The sequence below is a fragment of the Meleagris gallopavo genome, chromosome 4 (genome assembly GCF_905368555.1).
Source record: "Meleagris gallopavo chromosome 4, MGAL_WU_HG_1.1, whole genome shotgun sequence".
NCBI lineage: Eukaryota > Metazoa > Chordata > Aves > Galliformes > Phasianidae > Meleagris > Meleagris gallopavo.
The window spans coordinates 68,477,827-68,495,899 of NC_139407.1; the positions used below are offsets into that span (position 1 = coordinate 68,477,827).

Here is an 18,073-nt window from a genome sequence, read left to right on the forward strand (position 1 = left end):
GGGGAGTTAGGGAGAAAGCATTTCCTACAGGACAGCGCAGCGGAATCCACCCCTTCCTCCCTGAACACACTTGTAGGCACTAAGATTTGTCATTCTTCTTGTCAACAGCTCTCCTTCAAGACTCAAACTCCCAGTGAAGGGTTTGGATTTTACAAATCCCTTCAATAACACAGCATGCACGGGAGTTTTGACTCTAACACACCAACAAGGGCAGCTATAGGTACACTAAAAATCACTACTTTGAACCCAAGCAACATTTAAAGATGACTGCTTTGAAGTTTGGGGGAAAGGTCCATGTTTCCAGAACTCAAAGTCCAGTTAAGTTCAACAGCTGCCTTTTTTGATATCCAAAATAACCTCAAGCTACTAAGTTTTGAAAGGCTACCTGGTATTTTGAATTGCCCTCCTCATAGGGATTTTTGCAGTAAGGTTATATGAGAATAAACAATTTTATAGCAGCGTGAGACGCAAGCCATTGCATCTTCAGTTGCAGAGAGGCTTCTTCCCTGGCTTTACCTGTTCAAACAGCTCTAGCAAATCAGTTGAATGCACTAAAATTAAGCCCTTCACCAACTGGCACGCCAAATCAAACCAAATTCCAAACCAACCAAAGGAAATAGCTCTTCATTTACTCAATACAGACTACAAAGCAGCCCCCGGTTTCATGTTTATTTTTTGAAGGATTCGTTTCTGGAAAGCAGAAATTATATTCATCTCCCGGCAAGAAGAGTATTGCCTGGAGGTGGTACTGCCTGATGAGTTCCACTCTGCTCAGGCAGCATTTGTTCAATAATGCATCAGCTGGCATTTCTCATGGAGGACACCAGCAGTTAACTGGCAATGACTGCAATACCCTTAGAATTACAGGTTCTACATCGCATCCCAGGAAACAAAAAATGTTGGGCATTCACACCTCCACTTGTCACATGATAAGGGCAGTAATTGGGCTTGATAAGACATGTTTGTGATCAAAGCCACTTTTCCATACAGTGCCTGCTGGAAAAGGAGGGCTATCCTTAGACTTTCTGAACCATGAAGTTTGGCAAGACTAAACCAACAGCTCTTATATTGGCTTCTTCCCCCTCTAAACATGCAAAGCACCTACTTTACCTCTTCCAGACTCTGGATCACAGTGAATTCAGCTGGTTCCTAGAAAAAGCAGAGGTTCTACCCAGCAGTACATGTACCTGCTGCAATCATTGCTTGCTGGAAGAATATCATAGTGTCTCCACAAGCTCCTACTAAAAGCAGAGCTTCCTCATGTCAAATGACCAATTAAACACGATGGACGGAGCACTGGGCAGCCTGCCCTAGTGTTTGATTTAGTGGTTGGCAACCCTGGACAGGGGAGAGTTGGAACCAGGCAATCTTTGAGGTTCCTCCCAACTCAATTCATTCTACAATTTTATGATAGACAAAAACTTAGCTATCTTCACTTCTCTGCAGGTGAGCATCACTTGCTAGTGGGGCATGCGGCCCTGCATTGCTCTCAGCTACATAGCATTTTAATGAAGGAATCCCAAGGTTTCCATATGCACACATGCCCTGGGTAAGGCTGTGGTGAGAACAGTTATAGGTAATTCTTCAAATAAATAAAATCTCTGAAGTCTACTGTAAATCAGAAGTCAGTTCTTTCCCTGGACCTCACTGTAGCATTCAAACCTTGAGATCTTCAGTTCCAACAGCTTATTCTGTCCCGTGGATGTGGCCCAGGCTCAGACAGTACTTCTGACCTTGCTAGTGGTTCAACAGACCTGAAGCTGCCAGGAGAGCATCAAATTGCAGCAGAAGCAGAATAGCTTCTTTGCCCTAGGTTTTCCCCACTTCTCTTCTCCCTGAGGTTTGAATGAAAGGGAAGAACACGCCCTCATTCCAACAAGAGGAGAATGGAAGCAAGTTTTTGTGTCCATGAAGTATACTGCTCTGAAGAACTCACTGAAAATCCCAAAAAGCATTTTTTCTTCAGGAATATTTCGACATGGTACTTCTGCATTGCATTTGAGGAGAAAAAGTACTACTAAAGCTCTATCTCTGAGCTGCTTCTCCTCATTAATATAATCTTATTACGATACCCAAACTCCTTCCATTTGCTAGGAAGAAAAAGTTAAGGTGCACAGAAAACAACAGAGCTAATTTAAATCTGTACTCTTTGTTAAATTTAAGTGCAATATAAAACAGTAAAAAGCTATCTTAGATTCTTCCCACTCACACAGGAAAAAAAACCATAAAATTCCTTTTACTTCAGAGTTTGTAATGTTGTTTTGCAATCTGACTTCAAGAAAAACGTAAGGTCTAAAAATATCATTCTCAATCCATTGCACAATAGCTACAGCAGCAATACAGTGCAATAATTATATAATTACAGTTAAGAACTCATCACTGCTTTCCCACCACTTTCTTCTCCCTCTTCAGAGTAACAAAAAGAAGAAACAAGAAAGTTTTGCACAAGACACCTTCAGGCTGTAAGCTTGTTTTTCAGATCATGTCTTGTCATGGATATATTCAAACTTTTGACTCACTTTCTACAGAAATACTGATCCTACCCTTTTCAGCTCTGTGTATATCATCACAGCATTCATATCATGACCTCTACAAGTGCTTTGTTATCAAGTCAGTGCTCTCTAAAGCTTTACACAGAGCCACATCACATGCCATAGTAGGAACTCCCACCTCTGCTCTCCCTGAAGTTGCATGCACATTCCCTATCATATCTGTGGTATGACACAGAAACAAACTGCTCAGAATCCCTCTATGTTGAATCATAGAATGACCATTTTTGCTATATGAACTCATCTCCCCTCTTGAGAAAACTACTCTGTGTATCCCAGGAATAAGAGTAGAGGCTGACAGTAGTACACATAGCACAGACATTATCCAATTGACTTGCTCCATAGGACAGACACCTCTGACATGCAGGAGTTCTCTTTTGTAAGTGATTAAAAAATTAAAAACGACAACATCTATCTCCAAGGCAGAATAGTCTACATTTCTTCCAGCTGTAAGCAGAAACACTGCTAGGAGAAGGAAAGCTATTGTGACAGCTGTCCTACAAACCAGTTGTGAATTTTGCTACATGTTTGTACTCCTTGAGAGCCTGTAGGATGTATACAACATAGGTTAACCCCATTCCCAGATAAATGACCTGGATATCTCATGACAGCTTGACTAGAGATTACATATGAATACAGAAACAGAGAGGTTGAAGTTAGATTGCTTCAGTTAGCTCAGTGACTCTAGCATTTCTCTGTGAAGGGACAGTTTGGCTCACCCTACATGCTTGACTATGGGGTAATGATTTGAAAAACCAAGCAACCTAGCTTCAGTCAAGTGGAAACTGGGGTGAAGTCATCCTGGCTTCTAAATCCTAAGTGACAAAGCCCTTACTGCCTTATGGGGCTGCTCCAATGTTTAGCAGTGTTGACAGTGTCTGAATTAATTGCCAACAAACAATCAGTGTCTGAATAGTGTCTGAATTTCTGAATTCAATTTCTAGTTGCAAGGTTTTGATGTTTGCAAAGGGCTTAAGAAGTCTTTCAGTACAAGGTCACAGATTTTGGCAGTCAAAGTAGTCCATGATCAAGTTCATTTGTCCTTTTTTCAAGAGCTCCTAATTAACATCCGTAGTAATTAGAATAATCGGGCTCTGAGTTTTTTCAGCATTGTTTGTTAACCTCAGATTTAGACAGCATCCAGCAATTTAATGCTTTGTGGAGATTATGGTCACTCTGCCCAAATTGCTGCTTGCAATTCGTTTGTAAATGAGCCCAATGCTCAGAGAGCCCACCAGGTCAGGACAGATGGTCAGAGAAGGCCTCACCATCTCAACTTAAAGAGCGTATTCTCAACTGCTATTCCCCTCTGCAGTAAGAATAGTTGCAAGTCTTGAGTAACCTGCATATTCTAATAAGCAACAACCCAGGTACTTACATGATGCAGAGCCAGGACTGCTGATACTGCACCCCTGTGACTGTCGCTGTGACCCCTTGAATTGTATCTGATAAGAGGTGAACTAGGGGAGAAGAAAAGAAATGTTACAAGCTTGTTCACATTCGCATGCAACTACAAATTACATTTCCTTTCAAACTGAAGCTAAATGCTAATACCAAGCATATTTAGCTGCATACTGGATGGATGCAAGGATTGGGGATGACAATAGGAAGAAGTGGAAACATTTGAATTGATGCCTTTGAATTCTGCCTTAAACTATTTGCAGCTTGAAGAGGCAGCTGTTTTCTCCCTCTAACATCATTCTACCACAATATTAAGTTATTAGAATAGCATTATTGAATACACACAGGACTAGAAGAGACTTCATCTTCCAACTCCCATGCCCTCTCTCCTCTCTTTGCAAGTATTGTTCTCTCAGATTGCTTGATGGCACCACCTAGGTGTTTTTTTTTTTATTGGCAGAAAGCCTAAATTCAAGATATAAATGCAAAGCACTAAGACAGGCAGCAAAAAGTAACCAAAGCATGAACATGCTTACTACATGCTCAGAACTTGACATATCTGTTAAATAAATTCACTCAGGCTGTGACAGTTACATTTGAGATGCGATGTACATGTTTGTATATTCATTCCTGTTGGCTCTGAAACGTCATGGATGCCTACAGAGAAACAACGCTTAGTTAAGCTTCTTTACATCTTGGGCTAAAAGGCAGTGTTTTAGACTGTGCTATGACATTCACTGGTAGATAAGGGGACATTTAAGCCAGTGTTTCTAAGTCTACCCCATTTTTGACTTTCTAGAGCAAACCAATGGAACTCTTGCCCTTTTTAGTGAGCTAGGGTCAATGTGAAGGCTCAGCCTTCCCCAAAAAACTGCTCATTCAACTCAGAATTCCTCAGCCTGTGTGAATTCAGCTGGAGAATCACAAGGCAAAGGAGCCACTTCTGAAGGGACACCAGAAAGCATCTCCCTGCAGAAGAACACCTGACACTTTTCTAAGGACAATCACTCCTAATGTGATTGTCCAACTGACAGGAAATTTCAGTGCTGGAGACCTCTCCCTCAGGAGAACATTAGTGCATCTAAATGGAACAGTGACAAAACTCCACTTAAACAAAACTTTGGAGATGAGGCCCTTCAGCCTAGCCAACCAAAATAACCCCCAGCACTGCACGCAACATGCAAATTTGGGAAGCATGCATTAGTGAGTGGTCAACACGCCACCAATTTAAAGGTGGACTAATAACTGTTATTTGGAAGCTAATCAAGTATGGATTACCATTCCCTTCTCGTGGGGTCCCTGAATCCGTGAATAAAGTGCTCATGATTTTTTCAAAGTTACAGCTTGGCTCCGTGTTCTCGGGGTCTTCAGCAAAATGTTTCAGCATCTCTCGAAGGACATCATCCAAAGAGGTGGCTGTTTCATCAAGGATGATGCTGGCTCTGGCCAAGAACCCATCCAGGTCTCTGTGGGCTCTGACTTCTTCCTCAAAATTCTTTAATTTCAGGTACTGTATTAAAAAGAGGTCAGAGCATTAGATAGCTGTACCAATACCAGACAAAGGAGTAAGGTTTTGTAGTTTACAAAGACAGCAGCTTTTTCTGATATTCCTGTCAACAAACCAGAATCACTTTTTTCAGATCAATTGCAAAAGTAGTTTTTTATATTGTTAATGCATTAAAAGGCAATTTTGAGGCTTATGCTAATTGAGTCTCCATGGGTGATTGCCTGGTCACAGTTTCCACCCTGATGTTGAACGCAGTGATGAATAAATAAACCAATTTCATTTCCTAAGATAAAAGATAGCATGCTTATGGTAGCATCTTAAGCCTCCTTCTGGTTTAAACAATTCAACATGTTTGCAATGACATGGGCAAAGCTGTCAGAAAGAAATTAACTCCCAGTTCAGCAGAGTGAAGAACTGCCAGTGTGCATCTCTGGGCATCCTATGTCAGCTCTTCCCAAAGAGCCATCTCTCCAAGTCCTCCTAATTCAGGAGCTTGGAGAGGGAGATGAGGAAATCCCATGCAGCCCAGTGTCTTTTTATTCTTCCTAAATTCTTACTGTTCTCACAAGGAAGTTTTCTTCCTCTCTACATAACATTTAGCTTTGAATCAGTGTGTGAGAGGAGGAAAACCAGATGGCAAGAAAAGGCCAGTACTGCCTCAACTCTGCTGGTTCTGTCTGTTGTCCCAGTCAGACTTGTAGACCTTGAAATGGAAGAAACAACCACGCTATATTACAGAAGCTCAATTCCTTTCTTCATTTGTCAGGTATGACATTTGTTAATTGAATTATCAAACTGCAGATTTGTTGTTCCCATTTCACAGTTCTTAGAAATCCACGCACGCAGTTAACGCTCTCAGTAGTGAGTCAAGAACTGACAGTCCTGTCCTATCCTTCAACAGCTTGAGATAAAACAAGGAAATAGGACTTGCATTTCATTATATGGATCTTCCATCCCACAGGAAGCTAGACAAGACGTTACAAGTCCGCAGACTGGATTTTAAAGATGCATTTAAGCCTAGAACTCCCCTTAAACTCAGTAAGATATACACTACAAATTACTTTAATAAAACTGAAACCATGCTGCCTCCACAACAAAGACCGTGGCTCATTGCCCCCCCATTATAGGGACCACTATAGTGCTTGAGTCATAGATCCCTTCCTCTCACACATACCCACTCCACCTTTTCCATTTATAGCCTAGACGCTAAGAAAAATGCTAATATCTCACTAATTACTGTAATTATCACAGCAACTATCAAGTTGTCAGTACACATCCATTGCAATTAACACTGTTTTACTTTGCATCAATCATTTCTTACACAGCCTTGGAGAACTGAGGCTGAGGATTCTCTGAAGGATTTCATTGCCACCCCCGAGGCTTTACTTCCATCTGCTCGTAGGAGAGGAGATAGTGACACAGCTCTGTCACCATCCCACCTAAGGTAGGAGGTGGTAGAACTGCAAGTGGCCAATCCATCTTAGGCTATCGCTGCATGAAAGCAGGTTAAACACCTATCACCACCTGTAATATTTGTGCCCATGAGTTCACCAGGTGACCAGAACTTCTCTCAAAGGTGTCCTGTTCCGGCTTGTTTGGCACAGAGTCCAACCTAGGATGGATGTTCAAACAGTGGAGAGATTAAACAGTCTACAGAGGATTTAGCGAAGGTTCTAACTGGATTTATTGAAACAGCTCTTTCCCTAAAAAGTGGTCAGGCACTGGCACAGACAGGTGGTGGAGTCACTGTCCCTGGAGGTGTCCAAGGACCATGGGGATGGGGCACTTGCAGCCACAGTCAGTGGACATGGTGGGGATGGGTTGGGGTTGGACTCGGTGGTTTCAGGTCTCTTCCAGCCTTCTAGATTTTGATTTAACAAAAATGGAAGAATATGGAACAAAGGAAGTATCAAGAAAGTTAAATTGGAATGCTGCAGAATCAAGATGATCTCAAGAAAGCAAAAGTGGTTTTATGTCATCAATTTCTCACATGCTTAAAAGAAGTCAGCAGCAGCAGAACGATGAAGCAAGAAGTTGGCTGATAGATAACAAATGAATCAGAGGCATTCAGCAGATGGCTATTATCTGCCCACATCACGTCAATCAATGCCTATGCTCTACTGATCTGCACAGGACAGCAGCATTTGCTTGTTGTGTTAGGACAGCAGTGTCAGCAGCTTTGATACAAGTCATGAGGATTCAACTCAAATGCAAGATCTTGCACCTGGGTCGAGGCAATCGTCACTACAAGCTTGGGGATGAAAGGATTGAGCACAGCCCTGCCAAAAAAGACTTGGGGGTACTGGTGGATAGGAAGGGGGACATGAGTCAGCCCAGAAAGCCCAGGCTTTTAGCAGGGTCTGTGGTGATAGAACAAGGGGGAAAATGATTCAAGCTTAAAGAAGGTAGATGTAAGTTGGATATAAGGAAAGTTTTTACAATGAGGATGGTGAGGCACTGGGACAGGTTGCCCAGAGATGTGGTTGATGCCCTTTCCCTGGAGACTTTCAAGGTGAGACTGGATCAGACCCTGGGCAGCCTGATCTAGCTGAACTGTCCCTGTTCACTGCAGGAGAGATAGACAAGATGACCTTCAGAGATCTCTTCCAACTTTAAGGATTCTTTGATTCTATAACTCCAGCTCTGCAACAATCTTCCACTTATGCCTTCTGTAAATAATTTTCCATACCTCAGCCCTGCTTTATTCCCCTGCTCCTGTTCTATTATGTGAAATAAAACACAATAACTACCCCTATTACCACTCCTATAACACTGAGTAAGATATACACACAGAACACTGCAAGGTAGCATGCCACCATGAGAAGATACAAATACATTGCTCACCAGCTGAGACAAACCAAGAGCAAATTAGTTGAATTGCTGGTACAGCAACACCTCAGAGATAGCTCAAACAGAACCTGTTCCAGTCAGGACACCCACTGTTTTGAAGAGAAATTAATGACTACTCCTTCACAAATATTTTTAGCCAGACAATCAAGTCACACCAGGATACTGCATGCTGGAAACTTCCTAGCAAGAAACTCAAGACAGCTACTCAATAGTCTTTTTAATAGTATGTGTATCCCTATTTGCAAAGCTGTACAGTGCATCATAGCAAGAAGAGAGGTTGTCATGCTTCAGGAATAAGAATGCATTAAACAGCCTCCCCTAACATCACACAAGCAGGACCCTTGGCCAACATCCATTAGACCAATCCATGCAAAACAAAGCTTTCAACACTCATCAAGAACATCCAAAATCAACGTCATCTGCTGGCCTGCTGCTCCATAGACAAAGCCCACTTACAGAGGCTGCAAAAACCTCAGGAGAAGGTGTTCCCCAAAACCACATTGTCCTGAGCACAGTTCCACCTCTGCTGCTGCCAGATACTCACAGATGTTTCCTCAGAAGCATACTGAGATGGTGATTAAGTAGTTCAGACTGTGAGCAGATTCCCTACACGCCCATCAAGGGACATACCAAACTCGTCCAAGACATGCATTGCCTTTCCAGCACTCCTCAAAGGAGGCAAGAACCACAGACTATCACCAGAGGACAGGGACAGTCCTGAAGAGAAATGTCTCTCTACACATAAAACATCTGACTAAACCCTTTTTCTTCTAGTGATGCTTTCTCCTGGGACCCAGGACCCAAATTCCTCTATATTTGAAGCACAACAATTTTACTTGCCCGCTATGGCATTTTTTTCCTCTAGCCTTACTAAAGCATGCTATCCCCTCTGGTATTTGTTGCTTACAGCACACTAAAACGCTCATGCATGAACTACAGGCCAGAATTGCAAGAATCCTACAGCTCTGAAGAAAAACACTGGAAGACAAGATACTTTGAGCTTCCAACTATTTCTTATCAGAAGCAGATCCTGCATTTGGACTTTGAATTTTCTAATTAAGTGATCAAGCTCTTAGGTTACTTTCAGTCAAGTGCAACCAGCTCACAGCAGCTTAGGCAGTTGTATTAGATGAGACAAATTAAACAAGCCTGTAATATTAAATTGACCAACATGAACGATGTTACAAGTTTACACAGCCAGTCCCTCCAGCCCAGGTGGGACAAGAGATGACAGCCTAAAGCACCACAGGTCATGCTTCAGCCCCAAAGATCAAGACTGCAAGTGATATTAAATATCAGTTCATTTCCTCTCTGCATACTTTGTGCTTTCATAGTTGGAGGTCTGCAGTAACACAGCCTATGGGAGGTTTCTCATGTTTCTGCCTTATCATTATCAAGTTACTGTCTCAAGAGTAAACTAAACACTGTTTCCCAATTGTCCTCCTAAATGGAGTGTTTCCATGTATTTCACTCCTGCTGAACCTCGTGGAGGCAGATCTGATTAGTGGGAATAAACAGGAAATCAAGTCACAGCAGTGCCTATGGGGTGTTTGTGCTTTCAGCTGGAAAGGAACTAAGCAGCCTGAGTCTCTGTGGTGTATGCTTGGATCCCTTCGCAGGCAGCTGCAGAAGAGAAAGTGATGAATTAACATGTCAAGGAATTGTCTGGGACAAAACACAGTGAAACAATTACAGATAAATTGTTTGGAGAACAAGCAGCACATTGGTTTTGTATTCTTAAATGAAGACTGAGGAATTTAGGGAAGAAGGTATTGATATATCCTGCTCTGGCCAGTAAAAACCATCTCCCCACTCCCACAGTGTGCTTCAAAATCCTTTTTTCTGCTTCTCGATGAAGTCTATCACCCAGAATCCCTACTTACCTTCCTCGATGTGTGTAGTAACACGCAGCCAGCACTTTCATTTTCAGCTGGAAAAGAAAAAAGTTAAACAGTGTTACTATCACAGGCATCTGACAGGCAGCACAAGGCTCAGGACAAGGTGAAGTATCACTCCTGGCAGACAGAGGACTATATCTAGAGAAGAAGTAGAGATTCAATTTTCACAACATTTCCCATTTAGGAAATATAAACCAAGTGCAGAAGCAGCCTTTTACCAGTCTAATCAGCCACAATTTGAGTCTTGTAGCTTTCTGTTTTGTTTTTCCAATTCCCTATGTATTTTTACCCTTTACTACCCAACCCCCCTCCCTGTTGCTCCCCCCCCCAAACCTAATTCTTAATACTTTAGGTAATCATTTAATCCCATGCATCGCTGCTTGATAGATTGAGGCTAAGATTGCATGAGTCACACTCGTTTGGAAACCATTCTTGTCCTCGTTAAAAAGTCAACAATAACACCCAGGCACTTCCAAGGGAGCAGGCTGTGAGAGATCACACGCAGTGACTCGAGGATGAGCACATTAGTGTCCCATCAACTCACCACTCTACCTCCATAAATCAAAGCGTAAAGCAACAGAGCTCTTGAGAAAGAAAACTGCTGTTTAGAGACTATTAGCTGTCACTCACTATGAAGTTGAGCTGCAGGGACAGAGGTGTCCAAGAGTTCCTGGTTCAAAAAAATAGTGTTAACATTGTCTTAGGGTGTCTACGAAGCAGATTTTGTGATATAAACTAAAAAAACAAATGAAATCCCATTGCTTTTGCCATGCCCCCCTCTCTTCGTTGCCTGCAGCATTACAAACACTGCAGGTGTTGTTCATCCTTCTCCCTCAAAACCTTCACCTTCCAGCTCTTCAAAAGAAACCACAAGATTGTGCAGCTACTGAAATTATGAACAGTTCTTGTTCAAATAAGCATAGTGACATGGAAAAAAACTACAAGACCAAAAAACCTTTCCAGAGCCAAGCTGTGGAAAAGTACAGGGATGTAATAGAATTGCACACATTCATGGGACATTTGTTACTTCTACATACCTGATTTTCCAGGTCTCAGCCTCTCAGAACTGCTTCAATCCCACTCCACAGGATGACCCCACTACAAGCTCAGCCCTGCTGCCCTCTGTACTCAGCATATTGAGTGTTGTGTAGGGCCTCTATTTTGGGCCCTACACTACAACATAGATATTGAGAACCTGGAGTGTGTCCAAAGAAGGGCAACGGAGCTGCAAAGGGTCTGGAGCACAGCTCTTATGGGAACAACTGAGGGAACTGGGATGGGTCAGCCTGAAGAAGAGGAGATTCAGGGGAGACCTTACGATGTCCTACAACTGCCTGAAATGAGACTACAGTGAGATGGGAGTCAGTCTCTGCCTCCAAGTAAGTTATAGTGACAGAGATGATGTATTTACTCTGCATCAAAAGTGATATTCAGATTTAAATGGTTAAAACACTGGGAATCAAACTGGAGACAGAGTTGACTCCGCAGTAGAGGAAAATGGGGAGAGGACTGCATTCATCTTTAAATAAAATGGTTCAGAGGCTTTGGTTACATCACTCAACTTCTAAAGTTCACTTGGACACTCTACATGTGATTAAGAGCATCACTTAAGTCTGCTGGCACAACTGTTCCAATTATTACTGCTTTTGACACATTCTTTGGAAAGCACAAGCTGTTTTATCTTGAAAATGCTATTTATTATTAAGAAGTAAGCACGCAACTAAACCAGAAACATCAAGCATTTTCCCCAGGCTTTTCCATTTGTAGTCCTCCAGCGCTCACTTACTCAATTTACAGCCTAATTACACATGCAGAAGTATGCTGGAAGATTTGGAAGCCATAAATATTCATTGAAGAGAAAACGTGTTTCCGTTTTTCAGCTTTTGTATAAAATAGTTCTAGAGAAAAAAAAACAGAGTCTTGAACAATAGCAAGCACGTGCTAAAAGCTGATATCTGTGGTCTGTCCTTCACACCACACCTTCATGTGCATGCAAATGCAACAGAAATTCATGTTGTCCTTTTATCATGCAGCATCTCTTGGCTCCTCTTATCAGCTTCAAGTGCATATCAACCCTTTCTGCTGACAGCTCTCTCAAGTGCTCATCATGAATGAGCTCCGAGTGCTGCTTTATCAACACAAGCAAAAACATCTAATTACGTCTGTTGGACCAGAATCTTTCAAACTTCTCAAAAGAAAAAAAAAAATGCTGTTCTGAGCATAGAGGTGATGTTTTGGGAGCCTCATCCATCATTTCACCAAGGTAATGCACTGTTCAAACTCAGCCCATGAAGAGGAGACTGATGGATATCACTGTCCCAGTTCTGGGTACCATCTTGAAGACCCATTGGCATGCTATAGCATTGCTGAAAGACAATTACAAACTAACAGCAATATGGAATAATAATAGGACAAGAGGTAACAGCCCTAAGTTGCACCAGGGGAGGTTCAGGTTGGATATTGGGAAAAATTCCTTCCCCTGACAGCAGTCAGGCACTGGAATGGGCTGCCCAGGGAGGTGGGCACCATCCCTGGAGGTATTCCATAACCACAAGAAGTGGCACTTGAGGATATGGTTTGGAGGGCATGATGGGGATGGGTTGGGCTTGGTCATCTTTGAGATGTTTTTGAACCTTAATGATTCTGTGAAGAATCGGAAAAAATACACACGTTTCCCAAGTGTGTTTATGCCTGGCTTAAATAACATCTGCTTACTTACCACAGTCAGAAGAACCTGATAGGCAAACCAGGATAAAATCATGCAGGAGATTGCCCATGACATGTCTATTAAGTGATAACTGTGCTCAAGCTTAAGACCAACATGCATCTGCCTGATATCTATTGTCCTCAGCCTCCTGGCACTATATTACTGCTTCCCCCTCCAGTTTCGGAGGAGCCATAAAGATGCAACACCCTCAACCTTTGCACTCACACACTTCACTGGGGGCAAAAAGGGCATAGAGAGCCATGGATTCACCTTCTATCTACAGGCAGGCAGATTCTATCTACCTATCAACCATCAGCTACACCTTGCTACCAGGAATAATTTCACACCTGAGTGTCAGGATTAAGCATACTTAAGCAGAGAGGTCAGGGTCACATAGTATTCTCATTTCTATTTTCATGATTCTGCATGCTGAACAAAGCAGGCTGCACCAGTTTATGTTAGGCAAGCAAGTTATGGGCATTTTATTGTCTTTGTCCTTTTACACAGTTAGATTTAGCTGTTAGGCTGTGCTCCAGGTTCCGCTCAGGATAACCAAAAAGTCAGCAACACATCTCTGGCATCCCCTGGGATCACACCAAGGCAACACACACAGCCCAGATTTCTAGGAGGCACGCATCCATGTGCACAGCATTACCAAATAGCACTGCAAGCAGCTCTCTGGGAGTTATCAGCAACGTTAGCAATGGTGATGAATTGCCAACGTTAGACTTGCTCTTGTGGCCTTGTGTGAGCACACTTAAACCCCCTGGAGGGACAACATGGCATGCCTCCATTTTGTCCTATCCTTCCACTTGCAGAATCTGGATGGGTCCTGGATGTGAACAAGGCAACTTCATACTTGGAAGCAATTCCACTGGCTGCCTTAATATAAAATTACTGATAGTGACACAGACAAATGAAGTCTAATTGCACTTTTTAGCCTCTTTTACATAATGAGATCTATGAAAAGGCAGCCCTGAAAACAGACCCATGGAAACCTTATGCCAAAGTTTAAGGCTATTCACATTCCATCTTAGACATGGTAGATGCTCCTCCTTGAAGAGGCCCAAGGTCAGGCAGGACAGGGCTGTGAGCACCTGATGGAGCTGTAGGTCTCCCTGTTCAGTGAAGGAGAGTTGGACTAGATGGCCTTTAAGAGTCCCTTCCAACTCAAACAATTAAGTGTCTCCATGATCTCCTTTCCATTTCTTTCTTGCATAGGTCCCCAGTGCTGCCCTTAACACCTGAAGAGACCTAAAGCCATCGGATCAAAGCAACTCTGCAGGATATTTGCAGCACCTTTTCTTTGGAAGGTAGGAAAGCAAATCAGAGATCAGGAATGTTTTGGCTGTAGAGATGTCAGCAGAGGTTATTTCGGATCTACGTGATCTCCCCAGCATATCTGGCTGAGCAGGCTAATAAATGACAGCAGAACACTATATTAGCATTTTCAGTCCTAAAAAAAAATGCAAGGATCTGATGTAAGTGGAAGTACTTGAGCATTGATTGTTCTGTTTTATAAATGAAAAATTCTGTCTAGGTATCAGTGATTTCTCCTGGGCCCAAAGTAAATCTAAGCTTCAACTACTTGCGTAAGGCGGTTTTACAAGCAGCAAAAACACTCTTGCTTTTACAATTTCTTGCCTTTAAAACAAAATTAAATCCCATCAACACATGTCAGGAGAAGAGCTCGTTAGCAGTAGCAGAGGTACCACTTGCTCCTTGCTGGCAGCAAGGTATTGCACAAGCAGGATCTCAAGGGGATTCTTTGCTGTTCTACAATTACTGTGCTGAGTCTGGCCTCATTCCCAAACTTGATGGATTTTGGTTGGATATAAAGCTTTGATAATTGTGTCTCAACCATCCCCCATTCCTAAGATAGGTCAGTGGACTAAGGAGCAAAAGAAAGCCAAATATAAGCTGAGTTCATCCCTCAAGCTGACAACCAGGTTAAAGGCAGGTGGCAATAAGAAACAGGCTGGCAGTCTCTGGTTCAGAGAGGGTGGAAAGGAAATCCTCACCTGAATACTGCTCAGCACAGGCATTGAAACAACTGACCTTTGAATTTCTCTCCTGTCACTGCAGAAGGATTGGAAAAAGTCAGCACAGAGGCATCTTGCACAGATAAGACAGCACAGATAGAGTACTGTGCCACTCATCACACCTCCTAACTCGTAGACTCATGGAACGGCCTGGATTGAAAAAGACTACAGTGATCATACAGTTTCAACCCCCTGCTATGTGCAGGTCACCAACCAGCAGACCAGGCTGCCCAGAGCCACATCCAGCCTGGCCTTGAATGCCTGCAGGGATGGGGCATCCACAACCTCCTTGGGCATCATCCAACATTCACACATCACAAAAGTAAATTTTCAACAACAACAACAACAACAAAGAAACAATAGTTTTTGCGATTAAATTAGAAGGGGGGGGGGGGGGGGGGCAGGAGGGGAAGCTCATTCCTATGCCAACTGGAGGGATAAAGCACTTCAAAATTTTGGAGAAGCTGCCCCAAAGCAAAGGACCCAAAAAGGTGATTGCTGCTTTTGTGCAGAGCTGCCTGCACTCCCACCCCCACCTCCCTCAGCTTTGTGAGTGCTGCTTTGAAAACACCCCAGCCAGGAAATTGGGAAGGAGGCCATCCATCCCCCCCAACACAATCGGTGCATCCACTTTCCATTAGAGTATAGGAAGCTTCAGGAGTCCAACATCCCACCCTGACATCAAACTGCTAAAACAGGAGTTATCAGATGGAACGCGTGGGTCAGCATTGTGCCTCGAGACATAAAAAGGACCTTGGTATTAATGTGAGGAAATGTGACTATTGTGTGCAGAATGATACCCATTCAGGCCCAGACCACTTGTCTCTGGACGCTACTCTCTCTGGAATATCCTTGGCGCCAGCATCCAGTGTTTCTCCTCATCCCCTTTAGGAAAAAAAATAAAAAACCATCTCTGCAGGGGCCAACCGTGAGCTGGAGCCCCGTGTTTTGCAGGGAGCAGTGGTGCACGTGCGTGCCTCTGGAGCGTGTTACAGGAAACCGTTCATTCCCTGTATCTAGGAATGATCAATTGTCCAGAGGGTGGAACAGGCTTTCATTTCTTGTGAAGCGTAAAGCGTGTTCCGCTATTTGCCCCCCATTCCTGCTCTAATGAAGCCACATCCTGCCTCCCCATTGGCTTTGGGTTGCCAGCAGGATTTTGCCCACCCCCTCCCAGCCCAAAAAATATGCTCCAGGCACCTCTCTGCAGCCAAAGCCACTGATAAAACCACCAGCTGCAAGCAGAAATGCATAATGCAAGAACTGAGCAACTACAGCTTCACCAATCCCTGACCAACTGTGCTTGGGTTCAGGGAAACACTACAAACCCCTCTACAACAGTCCAGTAAAGGAAAGGCAGGGGGGAAACAAAATTGTTTCAAAACACCAAGGTGTAAAAACAAGATCTCAATCACAAAGCTATTTGCCTAGATAATTTAAGAGACCTGCCAAGCAGGTGAGAGTGCCACAACTGCCTGCAATGCCATCTCCCCCCACAACATGCAGACCCCACTGCAACGCCAGACTTGAGCTACCCACACGTGCCAACCTTCAGAGTCCATCTAAACCAAACTGCTGTACTAATTTGTGGGGATTTATTTCCCAAGGTGTTGCAGATGAAGCTGGAAGAAAGCAGATGAGCCACTGAGTTTGATATTTCGACAGCAGGTTGAAACAATACCCTCAAAACTCAGCTCCGGGGGAATTTAGGTACAAATTTACACATAAAACACACAAAGACTCCAATGCAATTCTAGATAGCACTAAGGCAGAAGACTTAGCATGCTTCTAGGTGAGACAATAGGGAAGGAGTCACAAAACCATGCAAGGATGCCTGCAAGACAATACACAGCTTAGCTGGACTTGATGCTCCTTACAGATCCTTTCCAACTCAGGGTATTGTATGAAATATCCATGGCTTGTAACACAGATCTGAAGAGGAAAACTTCCCCACTGCACACCAATTCATTGATGCTCCCCATCCTCTCTGGTACCAGTTCCCAGCTGGAGCACCAAGCTTGATTTTCTCTGATACTTGATTTTATCTTTAACAGTGCTGTGGGGATTCCTTATCCAGGACAGGGATGGTAGGGAAGAAGTACTTCACCAGTGCAGGACCTCAGCACCAGTTCCTGCCAAAATACACACGATGGGGTTACAGACCTACCATTAGGTAAAATCTCTCTCCCAAAAGAGCAGTGATGCACTGGTACAGGTTGCCCATGGAAGTGGTGCAGCTTGGTCTGGTGACTGGCGACCCTGCACATAGCAGGGAAGTTGAAACTGGATGATCATTGTGGTCCTTTTCAACCCAAGCCATTCTATGATTCTTTGAGTTAAGAGGTGTGATGAGTGGCACAGAACTCATACCAGCTGTTGAAGAACTGTGGAGATATGGCACTGAGGGACACAGTCAGTGGGCATGGTGGGATGGGTTGGGCTTGATGATCTCAGATGTCTTTTCCAACCTTAATCATTCTATGATTTTACTGTAGGCCTTCACTGCTATTTCAGCTCATGTCTCAGTCTCTTTATAAACCATCCAGATCTTTGCTCAGAAATGCAGATTTGAGCCACTAAAGCATCCAGCTTCAGAGAACAACCCACCTTCATGGTAGAGCTACCAATACTGGAGTTGGACTCCATCCTTCTGAGTCCCTTCCAACTCTGGATATTCTACGATTCTACATTTGCCGAAAACAGATGTCTTATCATCAAAACACAAGCTGGAAGACTCAGAGGCAAGAGAGAATAAAATAAGTTTTTATTGGCTTCTACAAGGAAGCAATAAAACACTCGGGATAAAGGACCCAAGTGTCAAGACTGAGAAGCATTTTAGTGCCTGTGCATCTGCACTGGTTTGGGCTCAACATTCAATACAACAACAGCCAGTATTAACTAAAAATCAGACAGGCAATACCTTAAGCCCTAGATTTCTTCAGGTTATTCTGTATTAAACACATCTGTGCATGCAGCCCAGCATTTCATGACAATGGTTAATTGTCAGGGTTTTATGGGCTGTGCTATGTTTTGTTGGCTCAATACTTAATCCCACACAGAGGTCTTTTTAAAAACAGAATTACAGTAAAGTGCATCCAATTACGCTTGCAGCAAGCTGT

At 43.2% G+C, this 18,073-nt stretch overlaps 1 protein-coding gene across 3 annotated transcripts in view; it reads right to left on the reverse strand.

Moving 5' to 3' along the window:
• SLC4A11 (solute carrier family 4 member 11) overlaps positions 1–18,073 on the reverse strand; it is a 95,916-nt gene that overhangs the window by 46,512 nt on the left and 31,331 nt on the right. For all 3 annotated transcript variants that reach the window (XM_085223749.1, XM_085223748.1, XM_085223750.1), the window contains exons 4-6: positions 10,191–10,237; positions 5,229–5,460; positions 3,928–4,009 (exon numbers count right to left, since the gene is read on the reverse strand). In XM_085223749.1, coding sequence (XP_085079875.1) covers positions 3,928–4,009; positions 5,229–5,460; positions 10,191–10,237 — 361 coding nt within the window. The remainder of the gene's footprint in view (positions 1–3,927; positions 4,010–5,228; positions 5,461–10,190; positions 10,238–18,073) is intronic.